Below are 22,972 nucleotides of genomic sequence, written 5' to 3' on the forward strand. Positions count from 1 at the left end.
GGCATCTTTTTATCAGCCACCTCGTTGGGCATTTTGCCTGTTGTGGTGTTGTATTTGTATTTGTATTTGTATTTGTATTGGTAATTATGGTCGTCCTTACAAGTTCAGATGCTTAAGAAACATTTCGCACCTTCTCGTGGTGCAGCCTGTGAGTAGTCATGTTTAACATGTGGTGAATGGACACGGATCAGACATACAATGAAATATTGAAGAATAAAATTTAAAAAAAAAATGATTTGGGGACATCCCATATTTCATTCGTGACCACCCTCTAGTCAGAATCATAACTAGGATTTTTTGATGGGGCGAAGCAAAAATGATTCTGCCGCCCCCACCGCTGTGGAATTCATTTATTTTATATAACGGTAATTTTGTTCTTACATGAAATTTGCCGCTCCCTAAATTTCGGCGTCTGGGGCAGTTTCCGGTTTTGTTCGTTCGAGCCGTAGCCCCATGGTTGCGTATTTTCCATGCCCCATAACCAGTTTAATTAAGACCACTTTTTAAGTGCTGTATAAGTTGGAGTAATTATAAATTTGAATTTTTATTGAAAGTTATGTACACAGTCTTCAATTCTGTCTGGCCAGAAAAAGAAAAAAATCAATTAAAAATTTTATAATTTATTTCATTTCTAAATCGTAGTAATTTTTCCATCAAACTTGAGCGTCAAAATATTTTTTTTATTTAATGCATTGTATTCATATCGCACATATTGCATTTTAAATGTGCAGTTTCATTAAAAGAAGCTAATTATAAATTTTTTAATGGATCAATTCATTAACACGAAACTAAATTACAAGCTATTATGTTCTGGTTCTCGGCGGACAACTCCATTAAAATACACTTGACGGATAACTGTCTGCTCAACTGCTGATAAAAGTTTGATGGAAAAATTCGAAGATTTAGAAATGAAATAAATTATAAATTTTTTAATTTATTTTTTTTTCTTGGCTATTATAACTCCCCTTAACAAATCCGTACTCCCTAGAGACAAAGGGAACCCCAAAGGGGAATTATTTTATTTGGCGCATTTGGCATCGTGCGGCTTATCTAATGAAAATTTTGTCAATGTATGTTGTGTAGAATGACTAGTCATTTTTATAGAATGAAATAAATTCCATACAATGCCTGGTTGTTTAAGGAAAAGTAAGAAATACCGGTTTAATTCTATATCTAAGCAAAGTATAAAAATAAAATCGATATTTCATACTTTGCCTGAACCAGGCATTTTATACAATGCCGGATTTCATACTTTACCGGTAACATATACAGGGTGTCCCATCAAGACCATCCAAGATCTGCACAGCCAGATTCCTCGCTTGGAATACATAAAAATGCCCAAAGAACTACCTGTACGACCCATAGTTTTCGAGAAAAATACGAAAGAAAAGTATGATTCGAACTTTCGAGACTTTACTGTATGTGTATTGTTATGATGAATTTTGATTACCCTTTGTCTCATTACGTTTACCCTTTAAATATTTAAGAGTTTAGACTTGAGGTGGCCGTGAAGAGAGGAGTTAGTTTCCATTACCAATGTACCCAGGTTCGTGTTAGCAATTATCAAACATACATCATTATCAATAGTAGAGACTCAATCTCGATAAACCTCGTGACACAGTGAGAAGAAAACATTTCAATCGCAAATAGAATTTTAATCTAAAATGAAACTATCAAATTTAAGGGCCTCTATGGAATTATAAATACAGAAATAACACAACATTACTCAGTTACCAAACAATGAACATGGTGAAAATTTAAATCGCTGAAATTTCGAACATGGTAAGGAAAAAAGATATCACTTTGGGGGCTTTAATCGGAATTTGAGAGTTAATATACGCGGGGAAAGTCAGTAATTAAATGATTTCACTTACTGTTCGTGGTGGAGAGGTGAAGCGAGCGATCGGAGGAGACAGACGATCTGGGCGGCCGCCACTCATTGGACTTGGTCGGCGGAAGCGACGAGCCAGGAAAAACTGGCGATTAAGGCGATCGGAGATGGCCCAGTTATGGGCCAACGAAAAAAAAATCCTAGTTACGATCCTGGCTAGGGGGTGGTCACGAATGAAAAATATGGGAGGTCCCCAAATCATTAGAATAGATTTTTTTTTTAAATTTTATTCTTCAATATTTCATTGTATGCCTGATCCGTGTCCATTCACCACATGTTAAACATGACTACTCACAGGCTGCACCACGAGAAGGTGCGAAATGTTTCTTAGGCATCTGAACTTGTAAGGACGACCATAATTATCAATATACATTGTGCCACATAATTATTTTCTCCAGAAATTTGTTTTTAAAATAATTCTTTGTTCCATGTGTCGTCATGGCGAAAGAAATTAGTTAAATAACTTTTAGTAAACTTTTAATTAACCCTCCTTAATGACTTTTAAATGACTTAGAAAAAATAAATCAAATTAAAACCAAATGTGAGGAATGCCGTTGAACAGCGTTGGAAATAATATTTGATCCTGTATCTAATAAAATATTAAATATAAATGTGATCTGTGGTCATTAATTTTTTCAATAAAAAATTTTTTTTTGAAAAAAAGACAAATTTCTCTGAACTTGACGACACACATTTACGAGAATCGGCAGTGAATTTTCAGTGTGAATGCTTGACACTTCAAGTTCAAACGCTTAAACTCAACCAGAAGATGATGGTGTCGACCCGTCAAGAGCTGTCCTTGGGCGGCGAAGATGAACAGCGTCCGGAGCTGGCCTTGTCAACCAGAATATTATGAAACGACCGACGTCGGTCTGACATGGACCGTTCAGCAAGCAAAGAAGCAGGAAGTCCGGAACGCGGAACGTGTGGGCGGCCGACGTGGTTCCATCCTGTACCGCTCAGAAGCCCTGGACGACTCACGATGACCTTTTGAACTACGAGCTCATCTATTCGGCCTAAATTGAAGATGGCCACCGCTACTTTTTTCGAGAAATTCACTGCCAACTTAGGATGAACACCTTAACGGCAGATGCCGTGCGAAGAGAATGATACATCGATACATGACTTGAACAAGACTAGCATAGTCATAGCTACACCTCACGAGTTGGACACGCTACATTTTATCTAAAAAAATCCATTTGAATAATACAAGAAACAAACGATAAATAGAAAAAGATTAAATAAGCTAATTTTCGATAATCAACCGGTTCTCGAAGGAGGTATATTCGACCCGAATACATCTTACCAACCCAAAAAATACAACAAGAGAGCTAGACAAAGAAGGACGCTCCGAAAGATGTCGAATTCAGCAGGGAAAAGAGAGACTTCGTGCCGATTGGATAGAAAGGAGTACATATATCTGTATAGGGCCTACGTGCCAAGGTTGGAGTACGAGTCATGTCGAGGAAGAAGAAAGAAAGGCAACACCATAAGAGATGGCATTTATTATTATACATGCAAGTTTAAACGTGAAAGAAACAGTATTTTGAAAATTACAGAACATTATGTTAATAACATACAAAGACGACATAATGTCAAGATGAAGAAAATTAAAAGGGCAAAGCATAGTGACCTCTTACATGCGGGCCAGGTGGAAAAACCCGCGCAAAAACTCTCTATTTTATACGCTGGAACACCATAACACATAATAACAGTAATTAAATTTTTCAATATTACAGTCAAGGCCGCAACTAGGGGGGAGCAGGCACGGCCATCTTAAGAGCATCATGGGCCCCCGGGCCAAATGATTTTTTTGAGGCCCTACCAGGCAAATTTTCGAAAATCTCAACCTGATCCTATTTTTGTGGGGCCCCCCTTTTTCTGTTGAGACCCCCGGGCCGTGCCCGGGTGGGCCCATGCCTTAAGACGGCACTGGGAGCAGGCGGGTCTCGTGCCCCGGGCACTGGACCAGAGGAGGCGAAAATTTTACTCTCAAACCTCTCCTTCAACATTACAACGGGGGCTCCAAAATGCGCACTTGCCCCGGGTGACCAAAAATCTAGTTGCGGCCCTGATTACAGTATTAAATGCGCGATTTCAGAGAAAAATATCCAATAAAGCTTTTTTTTATGGTTAACCCTCAGCATGCTCCCATCATCCAAGGATGATCAGCGTAGAAACGTGCTCAATCATCCAGGGATGATTACAATTTTTACTTTTCAAAAGAAATTATTTAAATTTCGTGTAGATGGCGTACGCATTCATATATTCTATTTTTTTAAATATTATTTCTTTCTCTATTTTCTGACAGGGTTTTTTTTGTTGTCAAACCTGTCATTCATTCATTGACAGGTTTGCTCGTACACTGTATTGGATGGGTGTACGTTGTCGAGCAGTGGTAGAATGCCTACCTACCCATCGCTATTCTTATCGGTGATTGTGGGTTCGAATCCAGTTTCAACCACACATTTATTCCCCCCCCCCCCCGATTATATTCAATTTGGATGGGTGTTGCGTTTTGGGTGCTACGTTTGTTGCCATCTATTTTTCACAAAAGTCAAATGAAAAAAAAAGTGATTTTTTTTTTTAATCAGCCACAGTGAGAGAGAAGCCTTTTTCCGGCTATTCCCATAGCCTGGGGGTTTAAATTCGTGTTCGGCACACCGAATTTACATTAGAAATAACTAACTTTGTTTCGGGCGCAGGAACTTCGTAAAAATTTGTAATTCGGTGCAATTATTGACGTTATAGCCGAGTTGTCGTTACAACCGACGTCGTAGTAACCTAGTTTGACTGTATCAACAACCAAACCCATCCACATCTGGGTTAACTATATCTCAACCGGACTTCTTCCTGTTTCGTGACTCAAAAATACAAAATAATGATTTATTCCAAGAACTTGCAGGAAATTAAAGTACAACGTACTGTAAAAAAAAAGAAAAAAAGTGCTGTATTTTGTTTCTTGTAAGAGTGGTTGGTGATGATGGTAATCATCTCCAACTTGAAAATGTTGGTGCCCACCTGGCCTCTATCCAAAAAACAATCACCGATATCGTCGAACGGTGACACACTTTCGTCTTTGGCACCTCTCTGCTTAGCATATATATACACACACACACATATACTTTCATTACCTATTCCATGAAATCATAAAATCGATAATAGTAGGCAGCTGAACGAAAATGGTGGGTGAAGTATGATGCGGACAACTATACTATACTATATACCAGCCACACACTCACACACACAAAAAAAAAAGCCCTATGATGATGGAGGTGGTAGACTCGAGCAGTGTTGTTGATTCTTGTAACTATGGTTACTTTTACTTTGTTGGAAGAGATAGGAGCATTGACTTTGGTATGGTTAATTTTTGTTTTTTGATGTCCAGCCGGTCTGCGTACGCGTTTTCTATGCAAAAAAAAGAGCACGGAGAACAAGAGGACTGGAAAAAAAAGAGCACTTCTCTCTGTGGCGTAAAGTTAAAAACACATGCCGTGTTCCCTCATCTCGCATGCACTGGGATACGTCAGCGAGTGATTATTAAGCAGTTTTTTGTTTTCTCGGTATAATTTTATTATACGTATTCAATAAAAAAAACCGATTGAAGTTACAAGCAACAGGTAAGCTATGCTTTCTTTTATGTATTTAAATGTACAGAAATTACTTAATTTTTAAGAAAAATAATTTAATTTTAAATTAATCACGTTCGAATTAGCCAAGTTCGATTAATCCATTTCGAATTTTTTTAAAATGCAAGTGAAATTGACTAATTCGAACTTAGTTACGGGGGTTGGTGCACGAAAATGTCCCAAAAATCATGTTTTCGAATTTTTCACTTTTGAAATACTATAAAATTTTCTACGCCTAACTGTGTTCATATTTTTGTTCTACTTCTACTAGAAATATTTTCAAAATATTTTAGTATAAACTGTTGGGACAGGCTAATGATTTCTACTATAAAATGCTCTTTTATAAAACTATGTTTTTTGTTAGATTAGGAAAATTTTTTCTAACACCACTCTTTCAAAAGTCTTGAAACTTTGTGTGCCTTGAAACTTTGTGTTGCATACTTTAACACGAGAGGATTATTTATTAAAATTATTTAAAAAGTGTTTTATGGCAGAAAATATGAGTAAATTTTGGGGATTTTTGAGAAAGGTTTCATGATACTGAAAGTTAAAATTCGGGAAAAAAATGAACAACAATAAATAGCCTAAATGCACGTATTAAATTGTATAAAATTATTCATAGTATTTGAGAGAGAAAAATTGACCACCTAAAGTGAATAGAAAATTTTTAGATTTTCCTTAAAGAAAGGAGATTTTTCCCATAAGAAAGCACGGGAAGCTAAGATCGTGCACCAACCCACTTAATTGAAATATTTGGATAATTCTAATATTTGGAGTATTGAAATTAATGAAATTCTCCTTGAGTTTAAGAATTATTCAAATTCTCCCTGAGTTTCCTATTTATTATAATTTCCTATTTCTAATGTTGTAATCACTTGTTGAATTCGATCTTTTCCCTAATGTCTAGGATAATTCGAAGTTTGATTCAGATATGTCATTTGCAAAATGCATCTTTTCTCAGCGTTCATAGCTGACACTTTTCGTCATCCTTTCTTTATTCACTGTATTTACTGGTTTACTACTCTTTTCCAGAATATATATAACATGTATATTACACATTTATAGACATTAAAAAATGTACATAAGATTTGGACATTAAAAAATTGGGCAGGATGTACCATAGACACGGCTGCAAGTTTTGACGTGAATACGTTCTTTGTGCTTTGAATCACGGGATAGGTACTGACACAAGGAAATTGATATCATCGGACTTGTCTTTAGAATAGCTGATAGACGATACCAATGTTGTCTATTTGCGTCGCAAATCTCTCGAGATATACCGCAAATAAATTTCGTTACGGAACAGGGCCGCGAGCCTGGTGCCCAGTCCGGAAGATATATTAAAACCGGAGTAATGTCATTAGATGTGTCTCAAGAATTCCTATCGAACGACACCATTGGCTTTCATTTACGTCGCGAATCTCTCGAGATGTAGCGCAAAATCAATTTCGTTACGGAAGAGGGCCGCGATCCTGGTGCCCAGTCTTGAAGATATATTAAAACCGGAGTAACGTCGTTAGATGTCTCAAAAATTCCTATCGAACGACACCATTGGCTTTAATTTGCGTCGCGAATCTCTCGAGATGTAGCGCAAATAAATTTTGTTATGGAAGACGGCCGCGAGCCTGGTGCCCAGTCCGGAAGATATATTAAAATCGGAGTAATGTCATTAGATGTGTCTCAAGAATTCCTATCGAACGACACCATTGGCTTTCATTTGCGTTGCGAATCTCTCGAGATGTAACGCAAATCAATTTCGTTACGGAAGAGGGCCGCGATCCTGGTGCCCAGTCCGGAAAATATATTAAAACCGGAGTAACGTCGTTAGATGTCTCAAAAATTCCTATCGAACGACACCATTGGCTTTCATTTGCGTCGCGAATCTCCCGAGATGTAGCGCAAATCAATTTCGTTACGGAAGAGGGCCGCGAGCCTGGTGCCCAGTCCGGAAGATATATTAAAATCGGAGTAATGTCATTAGATGTGTCTCAAGAATTCCTATCGAACGACACCATTGGCTTTCATTTGCGTCGCGAATCTCTCGAGATGTAGCTCAAAATCAATTTCGTTACGGAAGAGGGCCGCGAGCCTGGTGCCCAGTCCGGAAGATATATTAAAACCGGAGTAATGTCATTAGATGTGTCTCAAGAATTCCTATCGAACGACACCATTGGCTTTCATTTACGTAGCGAATCTCTCGAGATGTAGCGCAAAATCAATTTCGTTACGGAAGAGGGCCGCGATCCTGGTGCCCAGTCCGGAAGATATATTAAAACCGGAGTAACGTCGTTAGATGTCTCAAAAATTCCTATCGAACGACACCATTGGCTTTAATTTGCGTCGCGAATCTCTCGAGATGTAGCGCAAATAAATTTTGTTATGGAAGACGGCCGCGAGCCTGGTGCCCAGTCCGGAAGATATATTAAAATCGGAGTAATGTCATTAGATGTGTCTCAAGAATTCCTATCGAACGACACCATTGGCTTTCATTTGCGTCGGGAATCTCTCGAGATGTAGCGCAAATAAATTTTGTTATGGAAGACGGCCGCGAGCCTGGTGCCCAGTCCGGAAGATATATTAAAATCGGAGTAATGTCATTAGATGTGTCTCAAGAATTCCTATCGAACGACACCATTGGCTTTCATTTGCGTCGCGAATCTCCCGAGATGTAGCTCAAAATCAATTTCGTTACGGAAGAGGGCCGCGAGCCTGGTGCCCAGTCCGGAAGATATATTAAAACCGGAGTAATGTCATTAGATGTGTCTCAAGAATTCCTATCGAACGACACCATTGGCTTTCATTTGCGTCGCGAATCTCTCGAGATGTAGCTCAAAATCAATTTCGTTACGGAAGAGGGCCGCGATCCTGGTGCCCAGTCCGGAAGATATATTAAAACCGGAGTAACGTCGTTAGATGTCTCAAAAATTCCTATCGAACGACACCATTGGCTTTAATTTGCGTCGCGAATCTCTCGAGATGTAGCGCAAATAAATTTTGTTATGGAAGACGGCCGCGAGCCTGGTGCCCAGTCCGGAAGATATATTAAAATCGGAGTAATGTCATTAGATGTGTCACAAGAATTCCTATCGAACGACACCATTGGCTTTCATTTGCGTCGGGAATCTCTCGAGATGTAGCGCAAATAAATTTTGTTATGGAAGACGGCCGCGAGCCTGGTGCCCAGTCCGGAAGATATATTAAAATCGGAGTAATGTCATTAGATGTGTCTCAAGAATTCCTATCGAACGACACCATTGGCTTTCATTTGCATCGCGAATCTCTCGAGATGTAGCGCAAAATCAATTTCGTTACGGAAGAGGGCCACGATCATGGTGCCCAGTCCGGTAGATATATTAAAACCGGAGTAATGTCATTAGATGTGTCTCAAGAATTCCTATCGAATGACACCATTGGCTTTCATTTGCGTTGCGAATCTCTCGAGATGTAACGCAAATCAATTTCGTTACGGAAGAGGGCCGCGATCCTGGTGCCCAGTCCGGAAGATATATTAAAACCGGAGTAACGTCGTTAGATGTCTCAAAAATTCCTATCGAACGACACCATTGGCTTTAATTTGCGTCGCGAATCTCTCGAGATGTAGCGCAAATAAATTTTGTTATGGAAGACGGCCGCGAGCCTGGTGCCCAGTCCGGAAGATATATTAAAATCGGAGTAATGTCATTAGATGTGTCTCAAGAATTCCTATCGAACGACACCATTGGCTTTCATTTACGTCGCGAATCTCTCAAGATGTAGCGCAAAATCAATTTCGTTACGGAAGAGGGCCGCGATCCTGGTGCCCAGTCCGGAAGATATATTAAAACCGGAGTAACGTCGTTAGATGTCTCAAAAATTCCTATCGAACGACACCATTGGCTTTAATTTGCGTCGCGAATCTCTCGAGATGTAGCGCAAATAAATTTTGTTATGGAAGACGGCCGCGAGCCTGGTGCCCAGTCCGGAAGATATATTAAAATCGGAGTAATGTCATTAGATGTGTCTCAAGAATTCCTATCGAACGACACCATTGGCTTTCATTTGCGTCGGGAATCTCTCGAGATGTAGCGCAAATAAATTTTGTTATGGAAGACGGCCGCGAGCCTGGTGCCCAGTCCGGAAGATATATTAAAATCGGAGTAATGTCATTAGATGTGTCTCAAGAATTCCTATCGAACGACACCACTGGCTTTCATTTGCGTCGCGAATCTCTCGAGATGTAGCGCAAAATCAATTTCGTTACGGAAGAGGGCCACGATCATGGTGCCCAGTCCGGTAGATATATTAAAACCGGAGTAATGTCATTAGATGTGTCTCAAGAATTCCTATGGAACGACACCATTGGCTTTCATTTGCGTTGCGAATCTCTCGAGATGTAACGCAAATCAATTTCGTTATGGAAGAGGGCCGCGATCCTGGTGCCCAGTCCGGAAAATATATTAAAACCGGAGTAACGTCGTTAGATGTCTCAAAAATTCCTATCGAACGACACCATTGGCTTTCATTTGCGTCGCGAATTTCTCGAGATGTAGCGCAAAATCAATTTCGTTACGGAAGAGGGCCACGATCATGGTGCCCAGTCCGGTAGATATATTAAAAGCGGAGTAATGTCATTAGATGTGTCTCAAGAATTCCTATCGAACGACACCATTGGCTTTCATTTGCATTGCGAATCTCTCGAGATGTAACGCAAATCAATTTCGTTACGGAAGAGGGCCGCGATCCTGGTGCCCAGTCCGGAAGATATATTAAAACCGGAGTAACGTCGTTAGATGTCTCAAAAATTCCTATCGAACGACACCATTGGCTTTAATTTGCGTCGCGAATCTCTCGAGATGTAGCGCAAATAAATTTTGTTATGGAAGACGGCCGCGAGCCTGGTGCCCAGTCCGGAAGATATATTAAAATCGGAGTAATGTCATTAGATGTGTCTCAAGAATTCCTATCGAACGACACCATTGGCTTTCATTTACGTCGCGAATCTCTCGAGATGTAGCGCAAAATCAATTTCGTTACGGAAGAGGGCCGCGATCCTGGTGCCCAGTCCGGAAGATATATTAAAAGCGGAGTAATGTCATTAGATGTGTCTCAAGAATTCCTATCGAACGACACCATTGGCTTTCATTTGCATTGCGAATCTCTCGAGATGTAACGCAAATCAATTTCGTTACGGAAGAGGGCCGCGATCCTGGTGCCCAGTCCGGAAGATATATTAAAACCGGAGTAACGTCGTTAGATGTCTCAAAAATTCCTATCGAACGACACCATTGGCTTTAATTTGCGTCGCGAATCTCTCGAGATGTAGCGCAAATAAATTTTGTTATGGAAGACGGCCGCGAGCCTGGTGCCCAGTCCGGAAGATATATTAAAATCGGAGTAATGTCATTAGATGTGTCTCAAGAATTCCTATCGAACGACACCATTGGCTTTCATTTGCATTGCGAATCTCTCGAGATGTAACGCAAATCAATTTCGTTACGGAAGAGGGCCGCGATCCTGGTGCCCAGTCCGGAAGATATATTAAAACCGGAGTAACGTCGTTAGATGTCTCAAAAATTCCTATCGAACGACACCATTGGCTTTCATTTGCGTCGCGAATCTCTCGAGATGTAGCGCAAATAAATTTTGTTATGGAAGACGGCCGCGAGCCTGGTGCCCAGTCCGGTAGATATATTAAAATCGGAGTAATGTCATTAGATGTGTCTCAAGAATTCCTATCGAACGACACCATTGGCTTTCATTTGCGTTGCGAATCTCTCGAGATGTAACGCAAATCAATTTCGTTATGGAAGAGGGCCGCGATCCTGGTGCCCAGTCCGGAAAATATATTAAAACCGGAGTAACGTCGTTAGATGTCTCAAAAATTCCTATCGAACGACACCATTGGCTTTAATTTGCGTCGCGAATCTCTCGAGATGTAACGCAAATAAATTTTGTTATGGAAGACGGCCGCGATCCTGGTGCCCAGTCCGGAAAATATATTAAAACCGGAGTAACGTCGTTAGATGTCTCAAAAATTCCTATCGAACGACACCATTGGCTTTAATTTGCGTCGCGAATTTCTCGAGATGTAGCGCAAAATCAATTTCGTTACGGAAGAGGGCCACGATCATGGTGCCCAGTCCGGTAGATATATTAAAACCGGAGTAATGTCATTAGATGTGTCTCAAGAATTCCTATCGAACGACACCATTGGCTTTCATTTGCATTGCGAATCTCTCGAGATGTAACGCAAATCAATTTCGTTACGGAAGAGGGCCGCGATCCTGGTGCCCAGTCCGGAAGATATATTAAAACCGGAGTAACGTCGTTAGATGTCTCAAAAATTCCTATCGAACGACACCATTGGCTTTAATTTGCGTCGCGAATCTCTCGAGATGTAGCGCAAATAAATTTTGTTATGGAAGACGGCCGCGAGCCTGGTGCCCAGTCCGGAAGATATATTAAAATCGGAGTAATGTCATTAGATGTGTCTCAAGAATTCCTATCGAACGACACCATTGGCTTTCATTTGCGTTGCGAATCTCTCGAGATGTAACGTAAAAGAATTTCGTTACGAAAGCGGACCCAGGTCCTTTCACTTTCCGGGTGAACACCCTAGACCATTAGACTACAAAGGCAGAGCAGAGCCGCCCTTTGTGCAGAGTTGCCCTTAGGGGGTGTGCGACAAGTGCATTCACACCGGGTCCCGCACTTACGGTAATGATAATTTTTCTTTGATACATTCTGAATTTCCATCAATTCTCGAATTCTGAATTTTCATCAATTGTGAAGATATTTTTCTTTCGTTTATTCTGTGTACTCAGAATTTTCATCAGGGCTGGAAATTATTCCTTTCATTTATTCAAAATTTTCGTCGATTCTAGAAGTATTTCTTTCACTCATTCTGTTCATTCAGAGTCTCATCAATTCTGGAATTTTGGATTTTCTTCAATCCTGGAATCATTTCTTTCATTTATTCTGAATTTTCATTGCTGGAATTACCTCTGTTAATTATTTTTGTCATTTTTGATTCATCCATTTTGAATTTACATTAGTTCTCAGACAATTTTTTACATTAGGTCCCAATTGTTTTTTTGATAGGGTTTGAAATTATTTCTTTCATCACAATTTAAAATTTTTTCTGCAAGAAATTTTCATTAAATTTTTTTTGTTAATTCAAATTTAATTTTTGTCTACATTTTTTTTATGGAAATTTTTCAGCATTCCTGCATATATTATGATTATGATTTTTTTTTTTGGATGTGCCGATTTCCTCTTTCCCACAGAATATATAAAATCGAGGCTAGGGGGGGGGGGGGGGGAGGACGAAATTATTAACACGACTCTGGAGCGGCTATTATTTTGGCACCGGGGTCTGCATCTGGTAAGGGCGGTCCTGCATTGATGAAAAAGTAGAAAATAAAATCACATAGAATTTTCTCACGAAGCGATCGAAAACTAATCTAAGAAAGCAATATAGCTCCCTATTCCAGTACCTGCAGGAACTACGGAGATGTTATAGAAAATTAGGCTCTAAAGCTCGAAAATCACGTTTTTAATTCTTCAAGTCAACTTGGGGATTTTGTGCAATGTTTAAGAGTATCCAGAAGAAAATAACAAGTTCATGAATGAAATAATTTTCGTGATCGTTCACGTTTTATACAAACACTAGTTGCAAGAATAAGAAAATTAGAGTAGTAAGTGATATCATTCAATACATTTTCCATATAATTATTGAGAGATTTTTCGAATTTTTGGCGTGAATGCGTCGTTTAAATCATGTGAAGATACTGGGTGCATTCGTAAAACGTTGCGTAGTTAACGAAATAATTTAAACGTTCATATCGCAAGACGTATTAAGAACATATTAGCGTTTTGGATGTCTGCGGGTAGATGTCGTTAACACAAATCCCAAGGTGTCACTGCTGGCGCGGCTCGCTTTCGTAACGAAACTTTTTTACGCTATGTTTCAAACATTCATTTCTTCGTGAAAATACGACGTGAAATTCTCACGAAAATACATAAAACATTGAAAATAACAAGTGAAATACTTTGTGAACGTTTCGAATCATTCTGAGCTTTTTCTGACATAGGATTGATCAAAAACATTTTCTTCCTATTAAATGTTTTGTCGGTCCCCTAAATGCACTGGTGACTAAATTTTCACTTCAAACTGTGAGTGTAAGTATAAGGTTTACATGGCTAAAATTTCAGAACAATTTTCGTTAAGTATTTTTTCTATAAATTCGAAAAAATCTAAAAACTCTGTCCGCTGACTTGGGGCTATACAGGGTGGTAACTATCGACCGCCCAATAATTGCACACGTGATTCCTTGTGAAAAACTAATATAGAAAAGTGTTTTCCGTTTTAGGATCGAACGAATATTTTGGGAGTTATAACGTTTCTAAGTTTTGTGACGTGTCAGTTTTGTAACGGTCAATTACACACCAAACGAAAGTAAATTTGGTTTCAGTTTCTTTCAAACAGGACTACAACGATAAATCATTTAATCATTACACTTCACTCATAGTTAGAAAAACTGTTGGCAGATGGCAGCACTACACATAACACAAGCATTACACAGAAACAAACTTCACGTCAGGTTTCACTACATGTACACGCACATTCCGACATGTACCGATTCGTTAGAGGTTCCGCAGAGGAATATGGACGAGGTGCATGTCTGGTTTAGTAGTAGTAGTAGCTTCTTTCAAATGAACTGAAATATCCAACACTCGTTAGAAGCCAAGTTCGGCTGTTTTTTCAACGATTGGCGCTTTTTCTCTTCGTGTAGAGCGATGTTGTAACCTTGTTATTAAATGTAGCCTTCGCCAACTTCAAAAGTAAATTTATCACCAGATTTGTAAAATGTTAGCCAAATGAGATCTATTTGAAAAACTGGTTGCCGAAATGTGGTAATTTTCTCTCCTTCAATATCAAGTTTTAATATCAATTTTCGGAGGGAAGGTACATACAATGCATGCTGATGAAGGTCTGCGAGATCATTGTTTTTTTACGCTGTCGTTGTAATCAGATTACATCTTGATCATGAAAACAGGTCAATATTTTTTGATAGATTTTAAAACTTCATCGAAACTGCGTAAAAATCTTTAATGTGAGGAATGTGAAAATGGTAGCTTGTGACGGATGTGCGATTGTTTTTATCGCGCTGGAATTTTGTTATCAACTCGTGCTGTCTTTATAAATTTACTTTCTTTTTTACAAGAACTATTTTTACGAATTCAAAATTCATTTCAGCCTACATCAGGGGCCTTCAACCTTTCAGACACGACGGGTCAAATTGAAATTTCCCACGAAGCCCGCGGGCCACCAACTCGTGTAATTCTAGTAGCATCTTAACAAAAACAGCAAATTGGGCTTCCGAGTTGAACAGGCGCAAAAGTTAATTGCAGACCTTTATTTATTCTGAAATTATTCCTTTTATTAATCATCAATTTTGATTAGTTTTGAAAATATTTTTAACGCCACTTATGGAAAAGTTTTTGATTAATTACTTATTAAATTCTTAACATAATTTTAATCTGAAACCCCTTTAAATGATTCTATAGTTATTTATTTCGGTAATTTTGACATTATTTTTCTTCTCAATGTATCTTGAAATTATTTCTTTCAATAATTACGCAATTAGTTTTTTATTGATTGTGAAACAATTTCTATCAGAAAATACGAAATTATTTCTCTCTTTGATTTATGAGTTATTATTTTTTTCACTAATTCTGAAGTTTTTGTTTCAAAAATTCCGAAATTATTTGCTTCAAAAATTCTGAAATTATTTGCTTCAAAAATTCTGAAATTCTTTGCTTCAAATATTCTGAAATTATTTTCTTCAAAAATTCTGAAATTCTTTGCTTCAAATATTCTGAAATTATTTTCTTCAAAAATTCTAAAACTATTTGCTTCAAAAATTCAAAAATTATTTGCTTCAAAAATTCTGAAATTATTTGCTTCAAAAATTCTAAAATTATTTGCTTCAAAAATTCTGAAACTATTTTCTTCAAAAATTCTGAAATTCTTTGCTTCAAATATTCTGAAATTATTTTCTTCAAAAATTCTGAAATTATTTGCTTCAAAAATTCCGAAATTATTTGCTTCAAAAATTTCGAAATTATTTGCTTCAAAAATTCAAAAATTATTTGCTTCAAAAATTCTGAAATTATTTGCTTCAAAAATTCTAAAATTATTTGCTTCAAAAATTCTGAAACTATTTTCTTCAAAAATTCTAAAACTATTTGCTTCAAAAATTCCGAAATTATTTGCTTCAAAATTTTCGAAATTATTTGCTTCAAAAATTTCGAAATTATTTGCTTCAAAAATTTCGAAATTATTTGCTTCAAAAATTCAAAAATTATTTGCTTCAAAAATTCAAAAACTATTTGCTTCAAAAATTCTGAAATTATTTGCTTCAAAAATTCTGAAATTATTTGCTTCAAAAATTCTGAAATTATTTGCTTCAAAAATTCAAAAATTATTTGCTTCAAAAATTCTGAAATTATTTGCTTCAAAAATTCCGAAATTATTTGCTTCAAAAATTCAAAAATTATTTGCTTCAAAAATTTCGAAATTATTTGCTTCAAAAATTCAAAAATTATTTACTTCAAAAATTCTGAAACTATTTGCTTCAAAAATTCTGAAATTCTTTGCTTCAAATGTTCTGAAATTATGTTCTTCAATTATTCTAAAACTATTTGCTTCAAAAATTCCGAAATTATTTGCTTCAAAAATTTCGAAATTATTTGCTTCAAAAATTCAAAAATTATTTGCTTCAAAAATTCTGAAATTATTTGCTTCAAAAATTCAAAAATTATTTGCTTCAAAAATTCTGAAATTATTTGCTTCAAAAATTCAAAAATTATTTGCTTCAAAAATTCTGAAATTATTTGCTTCAAAAATTCTGAAATTATTTGCTTCAAAAATTCTGAAATTATTTGCTTCAAAAATTCCGAAATTATTTGCTTCAAAAATTCCGAAATTATTTGCTTCAAAAATTCCGGAATTATTTGCTTCAAAAATTCCGGAATTATTTGCTTCAAAAATTCTGAAATTACTGTATTTTCTTCAAAAATTCTGAAATTATTTTGCTTCAAAAATTCTGAAATTAATTCTGTTTTCATCAATTCGTTTCGAAACTATTTCTTTCATTAATTCCAAAATTATTTTTTCATTAATTCCAAAATTATTTTTTCATTAATTCCAAAATTATTTTTTCATTAATTCCAAAATTATTTTTTCATTAATTCCAAAATTATTTTTTCATTAATTCCAAAATTATTTTTTCATTAATTCTAGAAAAGTTTTTCTCATTCATTCTAGAACTATCTGTTTCATTAGTTCTAGTTTTTCAATGTTTTCAACGACTACTTTCTGAAAATTACCCGCGGACCACGACAAAAAGCTCCAAGGGCCAACCAAATATGGGCATTTGTTTTCCGAGAAATTATGCCCCCTTGCTCCTAGCTTTCAATTTTAAAAACTAAAGCCATCCCTTAGTTTGTTCTTTTAAATATGGTTTCATTCACACACGCATAACGGGATCCGGACATTTCACCCCCGTTACGTTTCGTCTCCAGAAATTTTGCCTGCCCTGACCGTATGAGTGACTGACTGTGTGAGTGACCACATAAGGGGATGAGTGACCGCATGAATGAGTGAGTCACCAGATGAGAGTGCGTTTTACAGTATGAGTGAGTGATCGCATAAATAACGAAGTGAGTAACCGGATGAATGACCGAGTGAGTGACCGAATGAGTGACCGTATGAATGACCGAGTGAGCAACTGTATGAGTGTGCGAGTGTGAGTGACTGTATGGCTGAGAGAATAACCATGTGAATGACGAAGTGCGTGACATAACTCACATAATATTTACACAAGGGGTGAAATGTAGAGTGTGAAATATCCGGGGCTGAATGTCCAACTCACTTAATCACTCATGTGGTCATTCATAACAAGAGAACAACATGCATGTTGTGCAAGGTTACGCATTTATTCTTAATACAATGTTATACATTAATACATGCATACATATCCTTAATACATTGTTATATCAGCTTCAAAAACGCCAAGTTATATGTTTGGTGTACCGTTCTGGGAATTTGGCAGGATGTGCATAATTAATTGTTAAAAAATTATAACTCCTTTATTTTATTGGTCAAATCAAAAAACTGTGAAAGCATTTTTCCATGTTAGTTTACACAAGGAATCACGTGTGTAATTATTATCCACCCTGTAGTCATAGGCATGCATTGCATGAACTGTAACCCATGGTGGCACCACGAGACCATAGTGTCATAAAAACCGACTTACCAACCCGAAACTACTGGCAGAATATTTGTTCAAAGTTGATTTTTTCTCATATATTAAAACATGGTATTGTTTTTTTATATTTCACGTCTTGATGTAGGCGTGCCCAATCGAGTGACCAGCGTTTCAGTCCATTGCCATGCCGCGACCATTGTCCGCGCAAACGAGGAATGAGATGATCATGAAAGACAAGGTGTCCAGGCAGCTGCTACATGCCGTGGATCCCCTCGAGAGGCTTCGTTTGCTTTGCCTACAAAGAGGCTCCAAAGGAATATTGGGTCTTGGCAGGTGAGAAGACAATTTTTTTTTTCACATTACTTAAGCCATGGTCACAGTCGTGTCAAGCCTGGCCCAATAGTCATTCCTAAATATTTTCCTTTATCTGTTGCAAAGAAGCAGCAGAGGTATAGGCTGGCTACATATTGGCCAAGCTTGGCCCAATATTTCTTGGCGATTATTTGCCAAGAATAAAAACAGAATCGGTTGTTCCAGAACACTCTTGTCAGTGCCGCCTAACGCATGGGCCCGGGGGCCTCAAGAGAAGAGGGGCCTTACAAAAATGAGGTATACGGTACGCGGTAGTTCAAATATTCGAGGAGTATGCATGTAAAGAAAATCCATGTATGACCAAACGGATTTGAAAATCGGAAGGAAGGCAGAAAGTACTGAGTTCTAGGAGTTGATTCAACAGTTAATAATTAAGTAATTATAATTATTAAATAATTTTAATTAATAAATAATTACTGAGAGACAGGAACTTTCATAATGGTTAATTTATTAATTTAAAACGAACTTCGGCTAGGTAAAAGTCCGAAATGAAAACGTTTACAAGCGTATTTCGGGCTTTTATCGACTCGTCTTGGTAAAACCTAGGTGTTACCAGTGAAATCTAGGTTTTACCAGTCTTCGAGCTTTCACCGTAACATATACATTTATGATTTTCCAAAAGTTGTTTTTACCATTGATGATGGATGATCTTTACCAATTGGTATAATTGAAAAGTTATTATTTCCATTAATATCAACCAAGAGCCATTGTTGAAAATAATACGACTGAAAAGGCATTACTGAAGCTAATATAATCAAAAACTCATTGTTGCCCAGTACCATTGAGAAGACATTTGCCACTAATATCATTGAGAAGTCATTTTACATTAATGATTTTAGAAAAGTTGTTTTTACCAATTAGTATCATTGAAAAGTCAGTCATTATCTCCATTAATATCATCGAATAGTCACTACTGAAACTACTATAATCGATAAGCCATTACTGAAACTCATTAAAAATTATTGCCCTAGTATAATTGAAAGTCATTATTGAAAATAGTATATCATTGAAAGTCATTATCGTGTGAAAATAGTATATCATTGAAAGTCATTATCGTGTGAAAATAGTATATCATTGGAAGCCATTATTGAAAATAATATATCATTGAAAGTCATTATTGAAAATAATATATCATTGAAAGTCATTATTGAAAATAATATATCATTGAAAGTCATTATTGAAAATAATATATCATTGAAAGTCATTATTGAAAATAATATTGTTGAAGAGACATTATTAATAATAAATAGTAAAGCATTGAAAGACATTACTGAAAAATAGTATATCATTGAAAGTCATTATTAGAAATAGTAAATCATTGAAAGTCATTATTAAAAATAGTATATCATTGAAAGTCATTATTAAAACTAATATTGTTGAATAATAATAATCACACTGAAGAGTCATTTTATATTTATAACTTTCGTAAAGTTATTTTTTACCATTGGTATCATTGAAAAATTGCCATTGGCGTTATCGAATAGTTGCCATTGTTATGGCAACATGGTAATTCATTACTGCCATGAATATCGTTGGAAAGCCATCCTCCCATTGCCATTGGCAATGAAAATCATTGTTGCCACTAGCATCATCTGAAAGTCAAAGTTTTCATCTGTATTGAAACGTCTCTATTGTATTGTTGAAAAGTCATTGGTTTGTTTGGAGACCTTATTTTTTATGACGAGCGCTTTCTCCTTTAAATCTCATAGCATTTTTAATGAATGTTTATTGTTTAACTCGAGACGTTATTGTTGGAAAAACAAATGCCAGTCAGTTGAGGACATAATTTTTTTTCACAACGGGTGCTGTTTCCAGGTTGAAAGAACTCCCATGTTTGCCGGATGAGTTATCGTCGCGTCGTCATCCACATTTCTTTTTTCAACTCTCAATCATCTGAATCATCTGCTTTGGCATTTATAAAAATAATAATAAATAAAATAAACGGCTTAATAAATGAATCAGCGAACTCACGCGAGTCGTTAAGGCGGTTCATATAGTCGCCGCTAGAGGGCCAAAAAACGCACAAAGATTATAGTATTTTGTCTCATCGTCTCGGTGATTTTCTTTTATTGTTATTTTTTTTTCTATTTACGCTCGGTTTAACCACGTGGTTGAGTAGAGTATGTACAAGGGACGTTTCCAACTGCCAAAAAAAAAATGAATCATTTGATCATGTACGAAACCGATTAAGGTGACCGAATTGCGACTAATCAGCGATTGCGATTGAACTTGCTCACGTCGTCAATCGATTCACCAGGAAATAATACCCTTTGAGATATTTCTGAAAGGTCGATGAACTTCGGTGGTGGGTTCAGTCTCTTAATCCACCGCTAATTGGTAGAAACTATTGGCGATTTAAACGAAATATTCTACTTCTTTTTGGTGATAATTGGCAGTCACCGAGCCGAAATATGAGCTGATATTCCCCCCCCCCCTCTGAAAAATCTTTCCAAAACAGGTAACAGACGTTACATTTGGTCGCTGAGCTATAGGGGGAAACTATAGCTCAGTGCATTCGCATTGGATTGCATTTATTTATTACTAGTTTCGTCTCATGGAAGACTGGTGGCAGCACTTGAACATATACATGCATGTATTTTTTTTGGCGACAATTGACGATGTCGTATTTTCCCGTGTTTCTAAAATACTTTCTCATTAATTCGTAAATAGATTAAAAACTCATAAAAATTGATGTATTTGAAAGCGGTTTGCGAAAAAGTTGATCGCGCGAAGGATCTTTTTTTTTCTGGTGCAAAAAAAAAAATCCAATTTTTGTCGATGATAGAGAGCGCTGCACGCCACTCTGGCGGGTGTGATTGAACCTGAACCTTTCTTCGATCTCTTCTGTATCCGAAACGTACGTAAAGCCTCAGCCGGTGATTCATGGCTGAGGTGAAACAACTTCACGTGCAGTGATTCTTTATCTACAATGAAAATCCTGCGTAAGCGCCGGTAACAGAAACACTATGAGGTGTTAATCGTGCATCTTGCAGTTTATAGGATTCTGATTTGCATATTCCCAGTGATTTACTTGCCCTCTGTAGACAAAAATTTATTAAATTTGTGCAGTGATCCCAAAAATTAGAATCAATTTTTTTCCCTTAGAAAAACAAAATCCCCTTTCGTGAGAATAACTTCTTAATACAAATACAACGCCACAACAGGCAAATTGCCCAACGAGGTGGCTGACTTAAGAACATCATGGCCCTACTACTGCTACACCACACATGCACCCTGCCCACACCCCACACCTCGCGGAACCCCCAACGAATCGGTATATGCGAGAATGTGCGTGTACGTGTAGTGAAACCTGACGTGAAGTTTTTTTTGTGTTTCTCTGTAATTCTTGTTATCTGTAGGGCTGCCATCTGCCACCAGTTTTTCAAACTATGAGTGAAGTGTTATGATTGAATGATTTATCGTTGTAGGGCTGTTGCTCTCTGTGGCGAGACTTTTTAACGGGGAGATCGGCTCGCATTTGCGCCTTGAAGTTGGGAACCACAGAAAACCAACTTCAGCCGACCACCACTGTGGGGTTCGAACCCGGATCCTCGCATCGCGAGTCCGTCACTATAACCACTCGACCACCACAGCGGCAAAACTGCGGTTTTTCTTCGTAAACTGTATTTAAATACACCAGCGTTTCTCAACGCAAGAACCAATGCTATGTCTAACAGAATTCACCACTCCACTAATTTACAGAAAGTGTAGAGTGACCATATGTCCCGTATTTACTTTCTTTTTTTTTTTGCCCTCGTATTTTTCGCCGTTTTGGCTTCAGTTATTATGTTCAGTTATCAGTTATTCAGTTATTTCAATTATGCCGTTTCTTTCAACGAAGCTCATTTGAATTTATGATACTCACAAAAATCGTGAACGGAGATAATTTTCATAACTTACAAATTATATCACAATTATGGCTATAATTTATACATAGTCATAACACATATATTTATATTGCTCAAACATCTTTTCCTTTAGCTACACTTTCAATTCACTGCAATTTCCAGAAGCCCTTCATTTTTCCATCCATCGATAATTTTTCAGAAATTTTAGCTAAAATTGGTGATTTTGTCAATTTATGGCTACGTTTTTGGTGATAATTGGCAATGTCCAGTTTTTTCACTGTAATTAAGATCCTAATTTTCAGTATTTTTCTGGAATGAAATGTGGTCACTTCGTCATGATGAAAGCTTTTTCAGTGAATGCAATTTTTGTTTAAGGCGATTTCATTTACGGTGGTTCATTTCCATGTGCCGTATCAATTTCATCAATAATTTACAAATGTTTTGAAAGTTGAATTTTTTTTTAGCTACAATTAGTATTTAGGATCGCTACTTCCTGTTTTTTTCTCCATCAGATGTGGTTACTTTAAGCATGAGAATCTAAAACTTTATTAGGATCCCATAAGGTATTGTTAATATCAATCGAATGTTATTTCATTCAATTAGAATTAGTTTATCAAGTCTGCCTTTGGACTACCGGTGCCATCGTTGCGGACCATAGGTTGAGAAATGCTGAAATATACCAATTCCTTCAATTTTTATGAATTTTTAAATGATTTAAAAATTTATGGGACACCTTGTACATCATGAATGTAATGCATCAACATTACACAGCGTTGGAGTTCTATAGGAAATTTTCATCTGGAGCTGTAAATGGATTCATCTTTGCAAATGTCGATTTCATATTTCAAAGAAAGTAAAATACCACACAAAACGTGCCCCTGGTAAGAAGGTTTGTTGCAATAACATTTGTGTTGCAGTGAATCCATTACTGAGTTTTACAGGCGCGTTTATTTGTCAACTACAGGGATGATGCATTTG

The 22,972-nt window shown here is 37.0% G+C and overlaps 1 protein-coding gene across 1 annotated transcript in view; it reads left to right on the plus strand.

Moving 5' to 3' along the window:
* The first annotated feature begins 5,246 nt into the window (after positions 1 to 5,246).
* The window catches only part of LOC149063593 (calcyphosin-like protein), a 34,485-nt gene continuing 16,759 nt past the window's right edge, over positions 5,247 to 22,972 (plus strand). Inside the window, exons 1-2 of the mRNA XM_089255818.1 lie at positions 5,247 to 5,511; positions 17,920 to 18,107. Coding sequence (XP_089111944.1) covers positions 17,959 to 18,107 — 149 coding nt within the window. The 5' untranslated portion in view covers positions 5,247 to 5,511; positions 17,920 to 17,958. The remainder of the gene's footprint in view (positions 5,512 to 17,919; positions 18,108 to 22,972) is intronic.

The sequence above is a fragment of the Pholcus phalangioides genome, unplaced genomic scaffold, assembly GCF_987345545.1.
Source record: "Pholcus phalangioides strain wild (caught in Gottingen) unplaced genomic scaffold, Ppha-v1.0 ptg000172l_1, whole genome shotgun sequence".
Taxonomy (NCBI): domain Eukaryota; kingdom Metazoa; phylum Arthropoda; class Arachnida; order Araneae; family Pholcidae; genus Pholcus; species Pholcus phalangioides.